This window comes from Notolepis coatsorum (genome assembly GCF_963971535.1).
Source record: "Notolepis coatsorum genome assembly, chromosome: 10".
Taxonomy (NCBI): domain Eukaryota; kingdom Metazoa; phylum Chordata; class Actinopteri; order Aulopiformes; family Paralepididae; genus Notolepis; species Notolepis coatsorum.
Window position 1 is genome coordinate 16,545,157 of NC_140174.1, and position 22,522 is coordinate 16,567,678.

Sequence of the window (22,522 nt, forward strand, 5' to 3'; positions counted from 1 at the left end):
GCTCTGGCCACTAGATCCTGAATAGAAAAACTCACCCACTGTTTCTCTTGTTTGCATGCAGTCGAGGGAATTGGCTGAAGATGAGATTGATGGTAAATACTTCCCTTAACACCTTGATGTTTCCATTGTCCTCCATTTTACAATGTAGATCTCTACAAATTCCATTATAGTAGAGTACATGTTGTATCTAGTAGAGTACATTTTATATCTTGTAGAGTGCATTTTGTATCTAGTAGAATACATTTTTGTATCTAATAGAGTTTACGTTTAAGTTTAAGTTTATTTGGATCCCCAGCTGTTACAAATGGCAACAGCTACTCTTCCTGGGGTCCACAGAAAACAATAAATACAAACAAACATAATAAAAAATAAAACCAACAATAACAAACATATGAAACACTATACATAACATAATCAACCCCCCCCCCCCCCCCCCCCCACACACACACACCCATCCAACCCAACTCATTACATTAGCATTATATCAAAATATTACAAAATGTAAAATAATAAAATGTTATATGTCAAGCATTGTGCCTGTACCCAAAAGTAACCTCTTTACTTGTTTTTTAAAGCTTTCTTTGCTTGTTACTTGAGTCTCAAACCCTGTCCTCTTTTCTTGATCCTCCAATCACAACTGTCGCTTCCGAGGTAAGCGACAGTTGTGATTGGAGGATCAAGAAAAGAGGGCAGGGTTTGAGATAGGTCTATTGCATATGGCAACCTATTCCACTGTGAGATGGCCCTATACATAGCAGTTATTTTCATTGCATTTGATCTCGGTAGAGGAATTGAAACATGGCCCCTGGTAACTTGTGCTCATGTCTGTCTTGGGAAAACGTACATATTGTATCTAGTACATTACATCTTGTATCTAGTACAGTACATCTTGTATCTAGTACAGTACACATTGTATCTAGTACATTACATATTGTATCTAGTACAGTACAGTACTGAATTTCCCCAAGGGGATCAATAAAGGAATATCTTATCTTATCTTATCTTATCTAGTACATTACATCTTGTATCTAGTACATTACATCTTGTATCTAGTACATCTTGTATCTAGTACATTACATTGTGTAGTGAGGGTAATGGTACATAATTCACCCACGGAACTAATGTTAGGAACATTCTAGAACGTTAGTGCTGCCCAATCATTCTGGACTGTTCGTGATGAGGCCATAGTAGAACCTTCTATAGAAACCTCTAGCATTCCTATATGCCACTGGCATTCTGTTTAGCTTTCTAGTAAGCTATTGTATCTTGTAGTTGTGCTGATCAATATGAAAGGAGTTACCTTCGGACTTCAGGACATCGCCTCAGACTCCCGTCTCTCAGCACTACAACATCTTGTATCTAGTACATTACATCTTGTATCTAGTACAGTACATCTTGTATCTAGTACAGTACATCTTGTATCTAGCACATCTTGTATCTAGTAGAGTACATCTTGTATCTAGTACAGTACATCTTGTATCTAGTACATCTTGCATCTAGTACATCTTGTATCTAGTACAGTACATCTTGTATCTAGTACATTACATCTTGTATCTAGTACAGTACATCTTGTATCTAGTACAGTACATCTTGTATCTAGCACATCTTGTATCTAGTAGAGTACATCTTGCATCTAGTACAGTACATCTTGTATCTAGTACAGTACATCTTGTATCTAGTACAGTACATCTTGTATCTAGTACAGTACATCTTGTATCTAGTACAGTACATCTTGTATCTAGCACATCTTGTATCTAGTAGAGTACATCTTGCATCTAGTACAGTACATCTTGTATCTAGTACATCTTGCATCTAGTACATCTTGTATCTAGTACAGTACATCTTGTATCTAGTACATCTTGTACATTACATATTGTATTTAGTACAGTAATAATAATACATACATTTTGTATATAGCGCTTTTCCGAATGCTCAAAGACACGTTACAGAGCAAAATAAACAATACAGTTTTAGTAGAAAATAATTTAAATAAAAGAAATTATATAAAAGGTGAGAGAGGAAAGAGTTCAAGGCTTGAAGGCAAGGGTAAAAAGGTGGGTTTTTAGGGCTTTTTTTATTTTTAAATGATGAGAGGGTGTCTGCATGACGGATATGGTTGGGCAGGGCGTTCCAGAGGGTGGGGGCAGCTGCAGCGAAGTATGCAGTTTAGTCCTGATGGGTTGGAGGAGGTTAGCATCTGCGGACCTGAGGCAGCTGGTAGGTGTGTGGTGGGGAAGGAGGTCAGAGAGGTAGGAGGGGGCCAGCTTGTTGAGGGCTTTGAAGGTGATGAGTAGAATTTTGAACAGTACATCTTGTATCTAGTATGTATGTGTCTTGGTTCAGCCCATGGTAGTTTCTTCCATCTTGACCAAAACCACTTCCTGACTGCTGGTGAACTGACCACTGTTCCCTCCCATGCGCTCCTCTGCAGAGCTGCGCGAGGCGTTCAATGAGTTTGACAAAGACAAGGATGGCCTGATCAGCTGCAAGGACCTGGGGAACCTGATGAGGACCATGGGCTACATGCCCACCGAGATGGAACTCATTGAGCTGAGCCAGAACATCAACATGAACCGTGAGTTTATGTTTATGTTTATTAGGATCCCCATTAGTCATCATATTCTTCCTGGGGTCCTCACAGATATACACATAAAATATGAAACATTGAGTGTAAATCAGTCATATATCACATACATAATCAATAGAAAATAAAACAAAGGGTCATACTGTAGGTGAATCCATTTCACCATACCTTAAAAAAACACAAAGTAAACAGAATAACTTTGGATAACATGGCTGCAGCTACACTCATGCATGACATATATTGATTTCCTTCCGGATTATGGTTCCTTTAAGTTTTTTTTTTAAACTGTCCTTTCCGTCCGTATGATATGTAATGGGATCATATTCCAATATGTTATGGCTCTATACATTGCAGTTTTCTTTAGAGAGTTGGTTCTAGGCAGAGGTAGCTAGGGTTTAGTTTAGTTAGTTTCTTTAATAGTTGTCATACAGAAGTACAGAATACTTTCATACAAAATGCTTCTTACTGTTACGCTCCAGAGACTGTGCTAGACAAGATAGTATCAAATAACATAGTATAGCATGTAGTTTAGAAGAAGAAAATGAGGTCACAGTGTTCGGTATAGACATATGTACAATGTTCTGAGTTACCATATAATATACAATACTATGCAGTGTACTAATGTACAGTACTATATAGTGCAAAGCAGAAATGGGATGAGGTACAATTTAGGTACAATTTACAGTAAGGTGTACGAGTTGTAGTGCAATCCTTCATCAATAAATATAAAGTGTGGGGAGTGGGTGCTACAGTGTGTTTGTTTAAAGTGGGTGTGTGCTATAAAGTGTGTGGAGTGGGTGCTACAGTGTGTTTGTTTAAAGTGAGTGTGTGCGTGTGGATGTGTGTGCTATGTGCGTTTGGTGGTTGTTGTTGTGTAGGGGAGGATCTATGGTGGTTGTTGTTGTGTAGTGTTCATTCATTGTTCGTTTAGCAGCCTGATGGCCTGGGGATAGAAGCTTCTTCTGAGTCTTTCTGTGCTCGCCTTGAGACTCCGGTATCGCTTGCCTGACCGCAGCAGTTCAAAGAGGCAGTTGTTCGGGTGACTGGAGTCTTTAATGATTCTCTTAGCCTTGCCCTTGCAACGCTTGTTGTAAATGTTCTGGAGGGTGGGGAGCCCCCCTCCAATTGTGCGTTCGGCTGAACGTGTCACTCTTTGTAGTCTGCTTCGGTCTTGTGCAGTGCTATTCCCAAACCAGGAGGTGATGTTGCCGGTCAAGATGCTCTCTATTGTACATGAGTAGAAGTTCTTAAGGATCTTCTGACTGACTTGGAACTTCCTTAGGCGCCTGAGGAAGTAGAGGCGTTGTCGTGCCTTCTTCACAACACTGTCAATGTGTGTGGTCCATGTCAAGTCCTCGGATATGTAGGCTCCGAGGTACTTAAAGCTGTTGACTCTCTCAACCGGTGCCCCGTCGATGCTGAGGGGGCTGTAGTCCTTGACCCCCGACCTCCTGAAGTCCACAATCATCTCCTTTGTTTTGCTGACGTTCAGGGAGAGGCTGTTTTCCTGGCACCATCCCGCCAGGACCTTGACCTCTTCCAGGTAGGCCCTCTCGTCGTTGGCAGAGATCAGGCCCACCACCACTGTGTCGTCAGCAAATTTGATGATTGTATTGCTACTCCGCTGAGCCACACAGTCGTGTGTGTACAGGGAGTAGAGGAGGGGACTCAGAACACAGCCCTGGGGGGCCCCTATGTTGAGGGTGATGGATGAGGAGGTGCAGTTGCCTGCTCTCACCACCTGGGGTCTGCCAGTCAGGAAGTCCAAGACCCACTGGCAGAGGTCATAGTTCAAGCCCAGGTCCCTGAGCTTGGCTATGAGTATGGAGGGGACTATGGTATTGAATGCCGAGCTGTAGTCGATGAATAGCATTCTCACATAGTTCCCCTGCCTCTTGTCCAGGTGTGATGCTGCTGTGTGCAGCACATGGGCAATGGCGTCCTCTGTGGACCTGTTGGGGCGGTATGCAAATTGCAGGGGGTCCATGTTGATGGGGAGGGAGGAGCAGATGTAGCCCTTTACTAGCTTCTCAAAGCACTTCATGGCTATGGAGGTGAGAGCTACAGGGCGGTAGTCGTTGAGGTAAGCAGATTTTTTGGGTACAGGGATAATAGTGGACTTCTTCAGGCAGGTGGGGATGACAGCCTGTTCTAAGGACAGGTTGAAGATGTCAGTGAATACTGGGGCCAGTTGGTCGGCACAGACTTTTAGGACGCGGCCGGGGATGCCGTCCGGACCTGCTGCCTTCCTGATATTCACTTTTTTAAAGGTCCGCCTCACCTCATGCTCTGTTACCCTGAACACTGCGCCTCCATCAGCAGCCGACCCCCCCCCCCCCCCCCCATGGCCGTGGCTTGTGAGCTGGTGTTGTTATTACCAGCATCAAACCTCGCATAGAAGGTATTGAGGTCATTTGCTAAGGAGATGTCACTGTTCAGTTTGAGGGAGGAACCTTTGTAGTCTGTCATCGTTTTGAGCCCCTGCCACATAGCTCTAGAGTCAGCTTGTTCAAACTGGAGTTCAATTTTATCCCTGTAGCGCCGTTTGGCCTCTGACACTGTCCTCCTTACGTTGTATCGCGCCACCTTGTGGTCATTCATGTTGCCTGCCACTAGGCCGTCGTTGTATGCTTTGGTGCGCTCTCTCAGAGCTTCACGGACGGATTTGTCTACCCAGGGTTTTTGATTTGGGTAAACTCTCATTTTGTTAGTGGGGATTGTTTCTTCCACCATAGTACAAACATAGTTCAGCACTGTTTCCGTGTAGACATTAATGTTATCTGTGTCGCGGAACACATTCCAGTCTTTGCAGTGAAACGCAGACCGGAGCGTCTCCTCTGACGTCAAATCCCATTTCTGCACCTCTCGCGAGACTACAGGAGTACTTTTGATTCTCTGTTTGTACATTGGTGAAAGAAAGATTGACGCGTGATCTGATTTACCAAAGCCACTATCAGAATGAGCCTTGTAGCCACCTTTAAATTGCGTGTAACAGTGATCTAGGATGTTACCGCCTCTGGTGTTGCAAGTCACATGCTGATAGTGAAGCGACTACAAGTCAAGTCAAGTCAAGAGTTTTAATTGTCACGGCATACAGGTATACAATGAAATGCGGCTGGTCTTGCCCGCGACGATGTGCAATACAGTGGTACAACATATAATAGAATCCAATAAAAATACAGTGGTACAACATATTAATAGAATCCAGTAAAAAACAACAGTGCAATAAACAGGTACATGGTGTGCCATCTCGGTATCTGTACATAGTATTTACAGAGCATATAGGACATGCTAGGTAGCTTTAGTAGTGCAATACACTGTTCCTGATGTTATACTAATTTAGAGTGGCCTTTCCTCTGGCCATAAGTGTGCGTATGTAAGGCATGAGTGTTAAAGTGGCTGCTAGTGTGTGAGCGTGCTCAGCGTGCGTGTCGTGTATGTGCTTGTGTGTGCTTGTGTGTGGATAGTTCAGTTTCTGTGTCTCTCAATGTTCATTGTTCATTGCTACTTGAAGCATGTCTGGTATTATGGTCATGTCTATCATTGGTGGATAAAAGCATAGAATACAATTGAGTTCTTCTGACAAACACATGCTGCTTGAAAAAGGTTATAGTCTGTGTGAAATGTTTCTACACTGAAGGGGGAATTCACCTTTAGGTTGTCAAGATTCTGCAAAAGCTGAGATTTGAGTTATGGGAGCAAAGAGACAGAGGAGCACGACTAACGTTTTAGTATTTGAACCGTCTCACATGCCGCTATCTGGTCATCGTCACACTGTGTTTCCCTTACTTTGATAGTTTTTTTTTTTTTTTTTATTATTAATAGTTTGAAACACAAAACAGCTCAACATAAATACAGTACAATACAGACAAAACTAAACTCACAAACAGTACAATACAAATAATGCTAAACTCACAAACAATAAACAATACAATACAGTACAATACAGACAAAACAAAACTCACAAACGGTACAATACAGACAAAACATACTAACAAAATGGGGGGGGGGGTGCAGATCAAACACTCCTGCTTTCAGTCATAAGTATTCTCCAAATATGTCCTTATATAGATCCAGGGACCGTCCTCTCCATGGTCATGTTCAGCGAGCGTTGAGGCTGCTCGTTCCATTGTCAATAGGTCCATGAAATCCCTCATCCAGGTGTCCATGCAGAAACAATTTGGCTTTTGGATCTTCCAGTTCATCATGATAGTACGCTTAACTGACATATGTGCTAGTGTAATGATGCGTTGCGTAAGTGCTGATTGTATACCAACTACCCCTATGCCCAAGAGGCAGACTTTTGGACATAAGGGTATCTTAACACTGAGAATAGAGGATAGTCTTAAAATGACCTTGTGCCAAAAACTCTTCACTGTGGGGCAATGCCACAACATGTGGATGAGTGTTCCTACATCCCCACATCCATGCCAGTGTAGCAGGTGCCACCTAGCACCTGCCACGAAATTCGACCGTGCCTCGAGTGGGAGTCGAACCCCGAGCGTCTGCACCGGGGCCGACATAACAAACCGTTGCGCCAAGAAGGGAATTCCCCTCTAAGCGCTCGGTTTATATGCCTCTGGGGAGTGAGTTTTACACACTTCTATGTGCCGTAGTCACACTATCGCGGCACATATCCGTTACATTCACCCCCCCTAAACTCACACCACCCAAGGCATCCGGGTCACGGCACCACTGTAGCAGGTGCCACCTAGCACCTGCCACGAAATTCGACCGTGCCTCGAGTGGGAGTCGAACCCCGGGCGTCTGCACCGGGGCCGACATAACAAACCGTTGCGCCAAGAAGGGAATTCCCCTCTAAGCGCTCGGTTTATATGCCTCTGGGGAGTGAGTTTTACACACTTCTATGTGCCGTAGTCACACTATCGCGGCACATATCCGTTACACCAGCACAAATCTGAAATGGCTTGATCCATTTTTTTTTATTTTACATGGTGTAATATAGGCTCGATGAACTACCTTTAATTGTATCATTTTATATCTTACACATTTTGATGATGTTGTTGTATTTTTTAAAACCGTCTCCCATTGTGGAGCAGTCAAGGAGACCTTCAAATCCCTCTCCCACTGCTGTTTAATGGAGGCCAGGCCATCTGATGAGCTAAGTGACAGTAACCTATAGATCTTAGATACTGACCTCCTTTCTGAAGCGATCCTTCTTAGTCTGTCATCCAAATCCTTATGTATCCCCATATCTCTATTTTTCATGGATACTGATCTTACTACAGATCTCAACTGAAAGTACAACATGAATTCACTATCTCTTAAATTATACAGATCTTTCAATTCATTAAAATGTATCGTCTCTCCATCCTTCACAATCTGTCCTAGTTGATGTATTCCTTTACCCTGCCATGAAGTATTTACTAGTGTGCTGCCCCCAGCCATTAACAGGGGGTTAGACCATATGGGGCATGAAGGTAGAGAGATCCCTTTGAAGGCTAGCCGTTTCTGTAGGGTTTTGATTATCTCACATGAAAATCTTATTATCGGGTTATCCATTTTAAAGTTAGGTTTGGGGTGAAACCATAATGATACCAAGGATACCGTCTTACTAAGTTCTGATAAAATATTCTCCTCAATCCATTTCCAACTGCCTATTTCGGTCTTGCATATGTAACCCCATGACAGGGGGAATCTGGCATTATAAGAGAGATAGTATGAGTAAACATCCGGAATACTAAGTCCACCGCTATTTCTTGGTCTCATCAATTTCTTGTAGCTGATTCTAGGTGTCTTCTCCCTCCATAAGAAACCTGTAAATAGCTTATTCATCTCTTTAAACCAATACGAGGGGAATTTGAGTGGAACAGCTGATATTAGAAATGATATTCTAGGTAAAATATTCATTTTTATTATCTCTGCTCTACCCCATAATGAAATGGGTAACACTGTCCATCTCTTAATATCCTCCCTAATTGTCTTCAAGAGGTGTGGACCATTAGAATCAAAAATCGTGTCTATAGGTGTCCGGATGTTTATTCCGAGGTATCTCATACCTTGTGATCTCCACTGTAAGGGGGCAGAACCAATATGTGAAGGATGGGTCAGGTTATTCAGAGGAATAGCTTCACTCTTATTAAAGTTCACCTTATATCCTGAAAACTCCTCAAATGCTTTAATCAGCTTCATCACCTGTGGGATTGATTGACAGGGTTGTGTTAGTGTTAATAGTACATCATCTGCATACAGATTAGCTTTAAAGTCATGCCCCCCAATATTGATGCCCGTGATTTTCTCCTCTGCTCGTATGGCACATGCCAGCGGTTCGAGGGCGAGGATGAAGAGTGATGGAGAAACTGGACAACCCTGTCGGGTGGACCTGAATAGCTGAAACGGTTGAGATATAATGCCATTTGTTTGAATTGAAGCTAGTGGTTTGTTGTAGAGCGCCATCACCCAATGTATGACCGTGGGTCCAAAACCGAATCTGGTAAGAACATAAAACAGATAGTGCCATTCTATTCTGTCGAAAGCTTTGGTTTTGACTTAAAAGTAAATTGTGATGGATATCCTCTTATAAATGACTGCAGTGGTACTGTTGGATGTTAGGTGGTAGTGTTGGATGTTAGGTGGTAGTGTTGGATGTTAGGTGGTAGTGTTGGATGTTAGGTGGTAGTGTTGGATGTTAGGTGGATGTTAGGTGGTAGTGTTGGATGTTAGGTGATACTGTTGGATGTTAGGTGGTAGTGTTGGATGTTAGGTGATACTGTTGGATGTTAGGTGGTAGTGTTGGATGTTAGGTGGTAGTGTTGGATGTTAGGTGGTAGTGTTGGATGTTAGGTGATAGTGTTGGATGTTAGGTGGTAGTGTTGGATGTTAGGTGGTAGTGTTGGATGTTAGGTGGTAGTGTTGGATGTTAGGTGGTACTGTTGGATGTTAGGTGGTACTGTTGGATGTTAGGTGGTACTGTTGGATGTTAGGTGGTAGTGTTGGATGTTAGGTGGTAGTGTTGGATGTTAGGTGGTAGTGTTGGATGTTAGGTGGTAGTGTTGGATGTTAGGTGGTACTGTTGGATGCTAGGTGGTAGTGTTGGATGTTAGGTGGTAGTGTTGGATGTTAGGTGGTACTGTTGGATGCTAGGTGGTAGTGTTGGATGTTAGGTGATAGTGTTGGATGTTAGGTGGTAGTGTTGGATGTTAGGTGGTACTGTTGGATGTTAGGTGTTACTGTTGGATGTTAGGTGATAGTGTTGGATGTTAGGTGGTAGTGTTGGATGTTAGGTGGTAGTGTTGGATGTTAGGTGGATGTGTTGGATGTTAGGTGGTAGTGTTGGATGTTAGGTGGTACTGTTGGATGTTAGGTGGTAGTGTTGGATGTTAGGTGATAGTGTTGGATGTTAGGTGGTAGTGTTGGATGTTAGGTGTTATTGTCTTCATGCTGGTAGGATACAGCAGATGGACTAATGTGACATAAGCAACAGGGAATACTGACTTACACAGTAATTGGTAAAAGACAAAACGGCAGTATTTTAGCACAGAATCAAACATTGAATCACTAAGTTAGTGATGGTTTTCACGATTGCACTTAAATGAGAAAAAAAAAATTTTATTGTCCCCAAAGAGATTTTGCATCATTGTAATCAGTAGGCCTACCTTCTATATTGCACACGAAAGGAGCCATAGGCGCTATATTGCATGGTAACTGTACTATACAGTGTAATTGTACTTCTCATGCACTGCACCCTGACTCTGGAACTCCCTCCCTCAGACCATCAGAGACTTCCCCACACTCTCCACCTTCAAATCTCGCCTCAAAACCTACCTGTTCTCCCTGGCCTACAACCTTCCCCACCCATAACCCCCCCCCCCCTCGAACCTGTTTTGATGTTTGTTACTGTGGCCTTATGTTTCTGTCTATCTCATGTTGTTTCCCTGTTTCCCCTGTGGCCTTATGTTCCTTTTTTGTTTCTTTGTTTTTCTTTGTTTCTCTGCCTACTGTCAGTGACTTCGGGTTCTTGAGAAGCTCTATACAAATAAAATGAATTATTATTATTATTAGGGATGTCCGATATTATCGGCCTACCGATATTACCGGCCGATATCGGCATTAAAATGTGATATCGGAAAATATCTGTATCGTTTTTCAAAAAAAAAAATCTTTTTAAATTTAAAATATATTTTTTTACATTTCTATAACCTTTATTTACCCAGGCAAGCAAGTAAGAACAAATTCTGATTTTATTTATTGTCAAAAGTATGCATAATGTTGTGTTAATTCCACAACAAGAGATATGTAATGTTAATTACCTGAAATTATTCCATTTTTGGGGGGAAACCCTGCATATATCGGTATCGGTTGATATCGGTTGATATCGGTATCGGAAATTAAGAGTTTGACAATATCGGTATATCGGTATCGGTAAAAAAGCCAATATCGAGCATCCCTAATTATTATTATTATACAGTATAATCAGTACTAACAGAACAGAAGAACTGAACCAGAATACAATTATTTGGTGTAAGGACTTATTAGAGCTTACTGCAGGTTCTTCTCTCTGAGTTATAGCTTCAGGAGAGAGTGGTGTGTGTTCACTAGTACTGACTGGCTCCTCCTCCTCTCCTCTCCTCTCCTCCTCCTCCTCTCCTCTCCTCTCCTCCTCTCCTCTTCTCCTCTTCCTCTCCTCTCCTCTCCTCTCCTCTCCTCTCCTCTCCTCTCCCCTCCTCTCCCCTCCTCTCCTCTCCTCTCCTCCTCTCCTCTCCTCTCCACTTCCTCGCTCCTCTTCCTCACTCTGCAGTTGGTGGGAAGGTAGACTTTGAGGACTTTGTGGAGCTGATGGCTCCGAAGCTCCTGGCAGAGACGGCTGGGATGATCGGCATGAAGGAGCTGAGGGACGCCTTCAAAGAGGTGAGAGACACCTTCAAGATGTCGGTCTACATCCATCACACCCTGCAGTCATCCAGTCTACATCCATCACACCCTGCTGTCATCCAGTCTACATCCATCACCCCCTGCAGTCATCCAGTCTACATCCATCACACCCTGCTGTCATCCAGTCTACATCCATCACACCCTGCTGTCATCCAGTCTACATCCATCACACCCTGTGTCATCCAGTCTACATCCATCACCCCCTGTTAGTCATCCAGTCTACATCCATCACCCCCTGCAGTCATCCAGTCTACATCCATCACACCCTGCTGTCATCCAGTCTACATCCATCACCCCCTGCAGTCATCCAGTCTACATCCATCACACCCTGCTGTCATCCAGTCTACATCCATCACACCCTGCTGTCATCCAGTCTACATCCATCACCCCCTGCAGTCATCCAGTCTACATCACATCTCTCTCTGCCCCTCCTCTCTCTCTCTCTGCACCTCCTCTTTCTCTCTCTGCACCTCCTCTAACTCTGCACCTCCTCTTTGTCTCTGCACCTCCTCTCTCTCTCTGCACCTCCTCTCCCTCTCTGCACATCCTCTCTCTCTCTCTGCACCTCCTCTCTCTCTCTGCACCTCCTCTCTCTCTCTCTGCACCTCCTCTCTCTCTCTCTGCACCTCCTCTCTCTAACCCTGCACCTCCTCTCTCTCTCTGCACCTCCTCTCTCTCTCTGCACCTCCTCTCTCTCTGCACCTCCTCTCTCTCTCTGCACCTCCTCTCTCTAACCCTGCACCTCCTCTCTCTCTCTGCACCTCCTCTCTCTCTCTGCACCTCCTCTCTCTCCCTGCACCTCCTCTCTCTCTCTCTGCACCTCCTCTCTCTAACCCTGCACCTCCTCTCTCTCTCTGCACCTCCTCTCTCTCTCTGCACCTCCTCTCTCTCTCTGCACCTCCTCTCTCTCTCTCTGCACCTCCTCTCTCTAACCCTGCACCTCCTCTCTCTCTCTGCACCTCCTCTCTCTCTCTGCACCTCTCTCTCTGCACCTCCTCTCTCTCTCTCTGCACCTCCTCTCTCTCTCTGCACCTCCTCCCTCTCTCTAACCCTGCACCTCCTCTCTCTCTCTGCACCTCCTCTCTCTCTGCACCTCCTCTCTCTCTGCACCTCTTCTCTCTAACCCTGCACCTCCTCTCTCTAACTCTGCACCTCCTCTCTCTCTCTGCACCTCCTCTCTCTCTCTCTGCACCTCCTCTCTCTCTGCACCTCCTCTCTCTCTCTGCACCTCCTCTCTCTCTGCACCTCCTCTCTCTCTCTGCACCTCCTCTCTCTCTCTGCACCTCCTCTCTCTCTCTCTGCACCTCCTCTCTCTCTGCACCTCCTCTCTCTCTCTGCACCTCCTCTCTCTCTGCACCTCCTCTCTCTCTCTGCACCTCCTCTCTCTAACCCTGCACCTCATCTCTCTCTCTGCACCTCCTCTCTCTCTCTCTGCACCTCCTCTCTCTCTCTGCACCTCCTCTCTCTCTCTCTGCACCTCCTCTCTCTCTCTGCACCTCCTCTCTCTCTCTCTGCACCTCCTCTCTCTCTGCACCTCCTCTCTCTCTCTGCACCTCCTCTCTCTAACCCTGCACCTCCTCTAACTCTGCACCTCCTCTCTCTCTCTCTCTCTCTCTCTCTCTCTCTGCACCTCCTCTCTCTCTCTCTGCACCTCCTCTCTCTCTCTGCACCTCCTCTCTCTCTCTGCACCTCCTCTCTCTCTCTCTGCACCTCCTCTCTCTCTGCACCTCCTCTCTCTCTGCACCTCCTCTCTCTCTCTGCACCTCCTCTCTCTAACCCTGCACCTCCTCTAACTCTGCACCTCCTCTCTCTCTCTCTCTCTCTCTCTCTCTGCACCTCCTCTCTCTCTCTCTGCACCTCCTCTCTCTCTCTGCACCTCCTCTCTCTCTCTGCACCTCCTCTCTCTCTCTCTGCACCTCCTCTCTCTCTGCACCTCCTCTCTCTCTGCACCTCCTCTCTCTAACCCTGCACCTCCTCTAACTCTGCACCTCCTCTCTCTCTCTCTCTCTCTCTCTCTCTGCACCTCCTCTAACTCTGCACCTCCTCTCTCTAACCCTGCACCTCCTCTCTCTCTCTCTCTCTCTCTCTCTCTGCACCTCCTCTAACTCTGCACCTCCTCTCTCTAACCCTGCACCTCCTCTCTCGCTCTCTCTCTCTAACCCTGCACCTCCTCTCTCTCTCTCTCTCTCTCTCTCTGCACCTCCTCTAACTCTGCACCTCCTCTCTCTAACCCTGCACCTCCTCTCTCTCTCTCTCTAACCCTGCACCTCCTCTATCTCTCTCTCTCTCTCTGCACCTCCTCTCTCTGCACCTCCTCTAACCCTGCACCTCCTCTCTCTCTCTGCACCTCCTCTAACTCTGCACCTCCTCTCTCTCTCTCTCTGCACCTCCTCTCTCTCTCTGCACCTCCTCTCTCTCTCTGCACCTCCTCTCTCTCTCTGCACCTCCTCTAACTCTGCACCTCCTCTCTCTCTCTCTCTGCACCTCCTCTCTCTCTCTGCACCTCCTCTAACTCTGCACCTCCTCTCTCTCTCTGCACCTCCTCCCTCTAACTCTGCACCTCCTCTAACTCTGCACCTCCTCTCTCTCTCTGCACCTCCTCTCTCTCTCTGCACCTCCTCTAACTCTGCACCTCCTCTCTCTCTCTGCACCTCCTCCCTCTAACTCTGCACCTCCTCTAACTCTGCACCTCCTCTAACTCTGCACCTCCTCTAACTCTGCACCTCCTCTCTCTGCACCTCCTCTCCCTCTCTGCACCCCCTCTCTCTCTCTCTCTCTCTCTCTCTGCACCTCCTCTCTCTTTCTCTCTCTTTCTCTCTCTCTCTCTGCACCTCCTCTCTCTCTCTCTCTCTCTGCACCTCCTCTCTCTCTCTCTCTCTCTGCACCTCCTCTCCCTCTCTGCACCTCCTCTCTCTCTCTCTCTCTCTCTCTCTCTGCACCTCCTCTCTCTCCCTCTCTGCACCTCCTCTCTCTCAGTTCGACATGGATGGAGACGGGGAGATCACCACAGAGGAGCTGCGTCTGGCGATGACCAAACTGATGGGGGAGCACATGGACCACCGGGAGATCGACGCCATCGTACAGGAAGCGGATAACAACGGTGACGGCACGGTGGACTTTGAAGGTCAGAACCGTCTGAAGCCTGTTGGGCTTCACCGCTTCAGCACATGCCGCATTTTGTACTTTTGTTACATTTTGTACTTTCGTTTTGTATGTTTAAAATGTTGTATAGTGTTTGGTAGGGGTGTAACGGTACACAAAAACCGCGGTTCGGTACGTTACCTCTGTTTTTGAAGTCACGGTTTGGTACGGGTTTTCGGTACAGTGGGGGGGTGTTTGGCTTTCCATGTTCCACTCAGGGGTGATGTAGTGTGCAGTAACTAATTGTACTTGTAGGGCTGTCAACGAATATTCTATATTGAAATGAATAATCGACTTGTAAAGAAAAAAAGAACAATAATAATTATATTATAATTAGATTGTGAAATAGCCCCCGTGGGCGGTCGTTAGTGGTTAACATACCGTTGTATTCGTTCGGTACACAGCCATCCGGTACGGTACGGTACACACTGAAACGGTTCCGTACAGATACGTGTACCTTTACACCCCTAGTGTTTGGTCTTTACTTTTTTACTGTATGAAGCACAATCTCAGGGGGCTCATACAGAACCAAGCATTTCACTGTAATGTGACAAATAAAAACAAAACTTGAGACTTGGAAAATAGAAAGGGGGCGGGGCATATGATAGTGCTCGGATAGGTCGACCAATCACGCGCATCGCTCAGCGGTTTAAATCTTGCGGGTTTCAAGTCGCACTAGACTAGAGCACCAGCGTGTCATTCGTGACGTTCAAACTGAACACGGTTCTTCTTCTTCTCTTCTCTCTCTTCCTACAGAGTTCGTCAGAATGATGTCTCGCCAGTGAGAACCGAGGAGGAAGTGACCAGAAGATAGATAGACACGCCATGACACCATGCACTTATACACACACACACACACACACACACACATAAACACACAGACAAACGCAGACTCACAAATACACAATTATACGAATACTTAAGTGATGTACTATAAGAGAAGCTAAACGCATATCAAGTTATTCTCAGAGAGAATTGGTCAACCCTGTACTCCCCCATTCAGCGGTAACATCAGAATTCTGTAGAAGGTGTGTAGAAATTCTGTAGAAGGTGTGTATCCAAACAGAACCACGTCGTTGTCTGCTCCGTGATATAACTTGTAGATATGGAACGTTGAACATTTTGGAATGTTTTTGTTTTTGAAATGCATTTATTTCTCACGGAATGGATTTATTCTTCATTAAATTGTTCTGATAAAAAAAATCATTGTCATCATCACTGAAACTGAAAAGTCACATCAGGTTAAAACCCGCTAACGGTGGACATCTCGCCTGGAAAAAAAAGTAACTAAAAAACAGTACAATCTAAGCTGAAATGTTGCGGGGGTTTCATTTGGACAGATGGAAGGCCTGTGGCTCCTAAATTAATCTGGGCCTACTTGTCGTGACCGTGGCTGTCTGAGTCAGATACGAGAGGAGAGACCGCCGACGGGAAGCTTAACCGGGCGGTATTTGCCAATACACAGAATGTGATGTAAGTTCTGGTGCCGTTATTAAGCCAGGATGAGCACCCTATTACTCTATTAGGACACAATAACAATAGAGGATGTCCAGTCATGTGACTAGCAGTGTAACTAGTAAGAGTAGGTAAGGGATGTGTACAGATATAGATATATACTAGTATCTATATATATGTACAGATATAGATATAGTATCTACAGATGTGTATGTGCAGACTATGTGCAGGTAAATACAGACAGGTGTGTCTGTAAATAATGTTTATTATTATTATTGTTGTTATTATGCTTATTATTATTATTATTATTATTATTATTATTATTATTATTATTATTATTATTATTATTATTATTATTATTATTATTATTATTATTATTATTGTTGTTGTTATTATGCTTATTATTAATAATAATAATAATAATAATAATAATAATAATAATAATAATAATAATAATAATAATAATAATAATAATAATAATAATAATAATAATAATAATAATAATAATAATAATAATAATAATAATAATAATAATAATAATAATAATAATAATAATAATAATAATAATAATAATAATAATAAAAAGCTTCTTTTCCATCTACAATTCTATCTTCAATAACATTTGTCAACATACCCCACATGTGTATATGGTGAAAAAAGAAAACCTGTATTGGGGCTTTAAATGGTCCCAAGGCCTCTCTGCTGTAACAGATAAGCTCTTTCATCCCAAGTCAAAATCCTTCCTCCATTACACTCTGCAACATATTTTCATGGAAATTCTGTTTGCATAATACGCCACTAAGCCTGAGGATCTATCAACAACATCTGCCCGGCAGGGATCGGGGGTTGGCCCAAAGAAAAACAGAAACAAGTCACTGATTACGTCGTGAGGTAAGAAGGTCAGATAGGGCAACGTTTTGACCGCGCTTCTGGAAGGACGTCACAGAGATAAAGGAATCGCCATGACATCCACCCATCACCACAAAAACACTGGCTTTGGATGTAGACTTCAAAGTCATTGTAATGTGATTGTTCGTCTTCGTTGGGGATTTGTGTGCTATTCTGACGTGAGACAGTTACAGGAAGTGACCCTAAAGATGTGTCTGGACCGTCTTAGGTTCAAAGATGTTAGAGAATGCAAACAAATCTCTCCCAAATCCAAAAAACTAGAGTGTGTGGAATAATGAGCCCCTCCCCCTCAAACAATCTCCCAGGCATATCATGAATTGAAAATGGGGGACCCTGATGTAAACAAGACGAAAGTATTTCTCTGGTCTGCATCCCCTTAACAATTGTGTGTATTGAGCCGTACTGTATTATACCAAATCCATTGGCATTTTGTCCCTACACACGCTACAATAAAAAAATCAAATGCATATGATAGGTATTATGTTTCATCATGAATGCATGAAAGGGGGGGGGGTCGTTTCTGATTAATTGATTGCCAATAACGGCATTCGTTATTACCACAACATACGCTGATCAGGGCGATGGCTATGAAAACAATGCACGATCAAGCTCAAATTGATGTCAAATTGTTCTTACCTGTGGCCGGTGGGATTCCAAAAAGAATATTCCAATTATTTGATTGCCATCTGGTAGATCATATGTCCATTTGGCCCACGACATAACCCACCACAGCATAATGGTTCGTCCCGAAAACGATTCAATGCGATTGGGTGAAGCCCTAGGTTCAGGTTAGTAGAAAAGAGCGCCCGGAACGTTTAGCGTGTGGCACCGGGTCTGGAACAGGGGTTACAGCATTCTCGATACAGCGCTACTAGCAGGATCTGGACGGTACTGCACCTTCGGAGTCCCAGTATGCCTTTTACAGGCAACAAACAGCTCCTTGACATTGAATAGGGTATTAAAATCGAATAAAAGGGAAAACGATCTAAAAACGTATATAACGTCACAGTGACCAAATTCGTCCACATTTTTACAGGATTCTATCACATTTTCATAACAATAGCAAATATAATTTACCCTGCGCCGTTTTCATTGAGGTTTCTTACAAATTAACGATGTTTTATTTGTCCTTTATATGCGGATAACATTAAAATCTTAAATTGTACCATTATGTTCCCCCTTTAGACAACAAAAAACATAATGCTAATGATGCACTTTTGTTAAGATAATTAGGTGACCATTCTCGGTCACATATTCAGGTCGCATATAGTTTAACGCTCCTCAGATCACGTTTTCCTAATCCGGTGCTGACCTGTGAACTAGGTGCTAAAGGTCTTGGGATTTGTAGTCATTTTGTAGTCATAACATTTTCACCTTTTAAACCAATGCTGCCATCTACTGACAACAGAAAGTGTTGTGTATAACGTTTAGTTGAGAGGCTACCCGCTCTTGTAAACAGCGTCGCCCAAAACACATTCTAGAGATTCCCACTTTTTACTGGTACATACGTTCATATCTAATAGTCTTTAGATGACTAAATATAGATGAATACTCATGAAATTTGATATATATATTCTAAAATAAGTATAATTTCACTTCACCTACCTGTCGTGTCGACATGAAATTCCCAAACGCTGACAGTAAAAAAAGCCTGGATGTCGCGCAAAATGGGGCGTGACCGAATTCGGTTTTGGTTCCCAGACAAAGAGAGTGACCGAGATTGGTCTACGTTCCGTTATACGTTTTTGGCCGTCAACCGCTGGCTCCCAATAACGTATATATATACGTGGGCTCGAGGCAGAGGAGTGTTTTGGCACTGGATGTTGGTCACAATGGAGGTGGTTTTAAAGCACGCTGGGACACCTGCCCGGGCTAGTGACAGGTTGAAGATGTCAGTTAAGACCTCGGTCAGCTGCTCAGCGCAGTTCCTGAGCACATGGCCGGAGATGCCATCAGGGCCGCGTGAATATTTTAGGCAACCAACTTGTGTTTAGCGTTTCTCTGATTGGCCACTACGCCCATGTGACCGCGGCAGCGCGAGAGAGCTGCAGCGCGGAAATAGGCTGTCTATTGCCATTCTCTAAGACAAACTCTAACCTTAACCAGCTCCTTAACAGCGCCTAAACTTAACCCTTCTTCTAACCTTAACCAACTCCGAAACAATGCCTAACCTTAACCTTAACCTTAACCAACTCCGAAAGAATATTGCCATTCTCTAAGACAAACTCTAACCTTAACCAGCTCCTTAACAGCGCCTAAACTTAACCCTTCTAACCTTAACCAACTCCGAAACAATGCCTAACCAGCTGCCTTATGTGCATTAGTCCTGCTCAGCGCCGTACACACGTCAGTGGGGGAGAGAGAGAGGCTGGAGTTTGGCAGGGAGGCGTGTTTATTTTCCCTAACGGACTTTCACTTCCGCGATCTGATTGGCCACTGACGTTTCTCTCAAAGCCAATCGTGTTACTCCTAACAATCGCGCCAGCAGGCTGTCCTAACCGTAACCAACTAACCCTAACCTTAACCCTAACCTTAACCAACTAACCCTAACCCTAACCCTAACCCTAACCCTAACCTTAACCAACTTCGAAAGAGTCGCCAAGCTTAACCAGTGAGATCTAGGCGTAACGCGATTGGCTTTGAGAGAAACGTCAGTGGCCAATCAGATCGCGGAACCCGAACGCGGAAGTGAAAGTCCGTTAGGGAAAATATACACGCGGCAGGGAGGGCAGCCTTGGTGGGGGAGAGAGTGAGGGGTTGGAGGTTAACAGAGAGAGAGTGAGGGGTTGGAGGTTAGCAGGGAGGGCAGCCTTGGTGGGGGAGAGAGTGAGGGGTTGGAGGTTAACAGAGAGAGAGTGAGGGGTTGGAGGTTAGCAGGGAGGGCAGCCTTGGTGGGGGAGAGAGTGAGGGGTTGGAGGTTAACAGAGAGAGAGTGAGGGGTTGGAGGTTAGCAGGGAGGGCAGCCTTGGTGGGGGAGAGAGTGAGGGGTTGGAGGTTAACAGAGAGAGAGTGAGGGGTTGGAGGTTAGCAGGGAGGGCAGCCTTGGTGGGGGAGAGAGTGAGGGGTTGGAGGTTAACAGAGAGAGAGTGAGGGGTTGGAGGTTAGCAGGGAGAGAGTGAGGGGTTGGAGGTTAGCAGGGAGGGCAGCCTTGGTGGGGGAGAGAGTGAGGGGTTGGAGGTTAACAGAGAGAGAGTGAGGGGTTGGAGGTTAGCAGGGAGGGCAGCCTTGGTGGGGGAGAGAGTGAGGGGTTGGAGGTTAACAGAGAGAGAGTGAGGGGTTGGAGGTTAGCAGGGAGGGCAGCCTTGGTGGGGGAGAGAGTGAGGGGTTGGAGGTTAGCAGGGAGGGCAGCCTTGGTGGGCGCCTCCTGGTTGTCTCTGTCGAATTTGGCATAAAAGTCATTGAGCTAATCAGGGAGGGAGGAGTCAGTGGTTGATGGAGAGTTGCTGGTGGTTTGTAATACGTGATGGCCTGAATGCCCTGCCACATGCGTCAGGGGTCGGAGTTGTTGAAGTGCTCTTCAACCCTTAGCTTGTGGCTGTGCTTGGCCTGCTTGATTCCCTTTCAGAAATGAAACTGGACTATCTGTGGGAGGGAGGGAGGGAGGGAGGGAGGGACACAGTGTACCTACAGTAAGCAACAGACAGAATGTCATGTTAGTGGACACAGTGGACAGACAGACAATCGCCCTTGCATGACAGACTGGGACAACAGTTAAAATGGGCCGACAGCTGGGCCACATGGACTTATGGCACCAATTAACAAAAGTGAACCAATATCCACTCTGAAGGCACCAGCACAGACCTAATGACTGACTACTCTGCCAAACTGGCAGATTATCTATAGATTGGACCCAGCTGTTGGAGGACTGCATTGGGTTTAGCAGCAGTGTCACTGTGGTGATGTCATAGTGTTGAGGGTCTTCTTCTCCCTGTTGTAAATCACTGTGTTGTTCCTCACAGACAGACAGGCAGGCAGGCAGGCAGGCAGGCAGGCAGGCAGGCAGGCAGGCAGGCAGGCAGGCAGGCAGGCAGGCCGGCCGGACCGGGCTTCAATAGTTCCATTAGAGCAACAAGGTAAATGTCTGGACTCCACAGCTGTTCCTCGCTGTCTCGTTATCCAGTACATATTATATGTATGGATTCATACAAAGTTACACCATGAGTTCAGAGTGGTTACACTGTTAGTTCCAATAGAATAATTGTCCTGGAAAAGTTAAAGAATCAACATAAATGTTCCACTTTGAGTCAAAGTCAAAGAATCAACATAAATATCCCACCTTGAGTCAAGGTCACCGTGACATAACCCCTCTGTCCCGGTGTTTGTTTCAATTCAGCTCTGATCCATCAAACATCCCACGCATGTCTCTCTTGCATTAATCCAAATTAATCTCTCTCTCTCTCTCTCTCTCTCTCTCTCTCTCTCTCTCTCTCTCTCTCTCTCTCTCTCTCCGTCTCTCTCTCCGTCTCTCTCTCTCTCTTTTCAATTTCAATGTAGCATTAACCCTTCACTCTAAATCGAATCCCCCTCCACGCTTGACACCCCTGTCCCGCTTCTGTCCGTGTGTCCAGATTGAAGTCCTTCAAAACCTTCCTATTCTGTGGGCGGCTAAGTGGCGCAGTGGGCAAGACGCTCGCCACTAATGCAGGATATGCTGTGTTCGAGCCCAGCTCTCGGCATTGCTACCAGCTTGGCTGGTCGTTCATACTAACGCAATTGGCAGTGTTAGGGGTGGGAAGCTGGTGGGTGAGGATCGGACCTTGTGGACAGCGACTCCTACAGGTCGGTTGGTGCGCCTGCGCAGCAGAATCAGGAAGCAACGGGGGTGGCGTGTCCCTCCGACGCAGACCCTCGCCGCTGAGAGATCGCGCTGTGCAGGTGAAAAGATGCGACGGCTGCCTCCCGTACCGGAGGGGACACGTGATGCAAGGCTTCGTCCACATTGCAGCCGGCCAGTGGGAGGCATGGCCTAACAGCGTTCGAGACAGGGAAGTGTAGAAAAATAGAAAAATGGGAGAAAAAGTAGATAAAAAAAAAAAAGTCCTATTCTATCCGGTGCTTGAAGAGGTGCTTGAAGGGGTGCTTGAAGACGGACTCACCGGGACGCAGTTACGGTACATGCTTACTCTTTGGTGTACCGTGACTTTATCTGACGCAACCAGCTACTACGCAACCAGCGGCTGACCAATCACCCAAATCCCAGGGTCGCTACATTATGTAGCAAAGTTCCATCACTGGTTGCTTGGGAAGAGGTGGTCCACTGATCTGCAGAGGAAACAAAAACGAAGAATCAAGAAAGAAGGGTGTTCGTGTTCATTCAAGATTAAATTAAGGAAACAAACTTTAAACGCTTGTTTCTGGTGACTTTTGATGGAAGGAATCTGTGTTTCTTTACCTCAATGACAATTTAACTTCCAACTTTGAGTAAGAAAGCACCAATATGTTTTATGGCAAATGGGTCCAATTGGCTGCACCTCCACTGCTCCAGAAGCATAGCTGGCAGACAGTCTATGGGCAGACAGCAGACAGTCTATGGGCAGACAG

At 45.2% G+C, this 22,522-nt stretch overlaps 1 protein-coding gene across 1 annotated transcript in view; it reads left to right on the plus strand.

Annotated features, from left to right (window-relative positions):
- The window catches only part of cabp5a (calcium binding protein 5a), a gene marked incomplete at its 5' end in the record, with an annotated part of 19,138 nt that extends 3,477 nt beyond the window's left edge, over positions 1-15,661 (plus strand). Inside the window, 5 exons of the mRNA XM_084322558.1 lie at positions 62-92; positions 2,432-2,575; positions 11,343-11,452; positions 14,453-14,600; positions 15,374-15,661. Of these exons, the coding sequence (XP_084178684.1) occupies positions 62-92; positions 2,432-2,575; positions 11,343-11,452; positions 14,453-14,600; positions 15,374-15,402 (462 nt within the window). The 3' untranslated portion in view covers positions 15,403-15,661. The remainder of the gene's footprint in view (positions 1-61; positions 93-2,431; positions 2,576-11,342; positions 11,453-14,452; positions 14,601-15,373) is intronic.
- Positions 15,662-22,522: the final 6,861 nt, after the last annotated feature.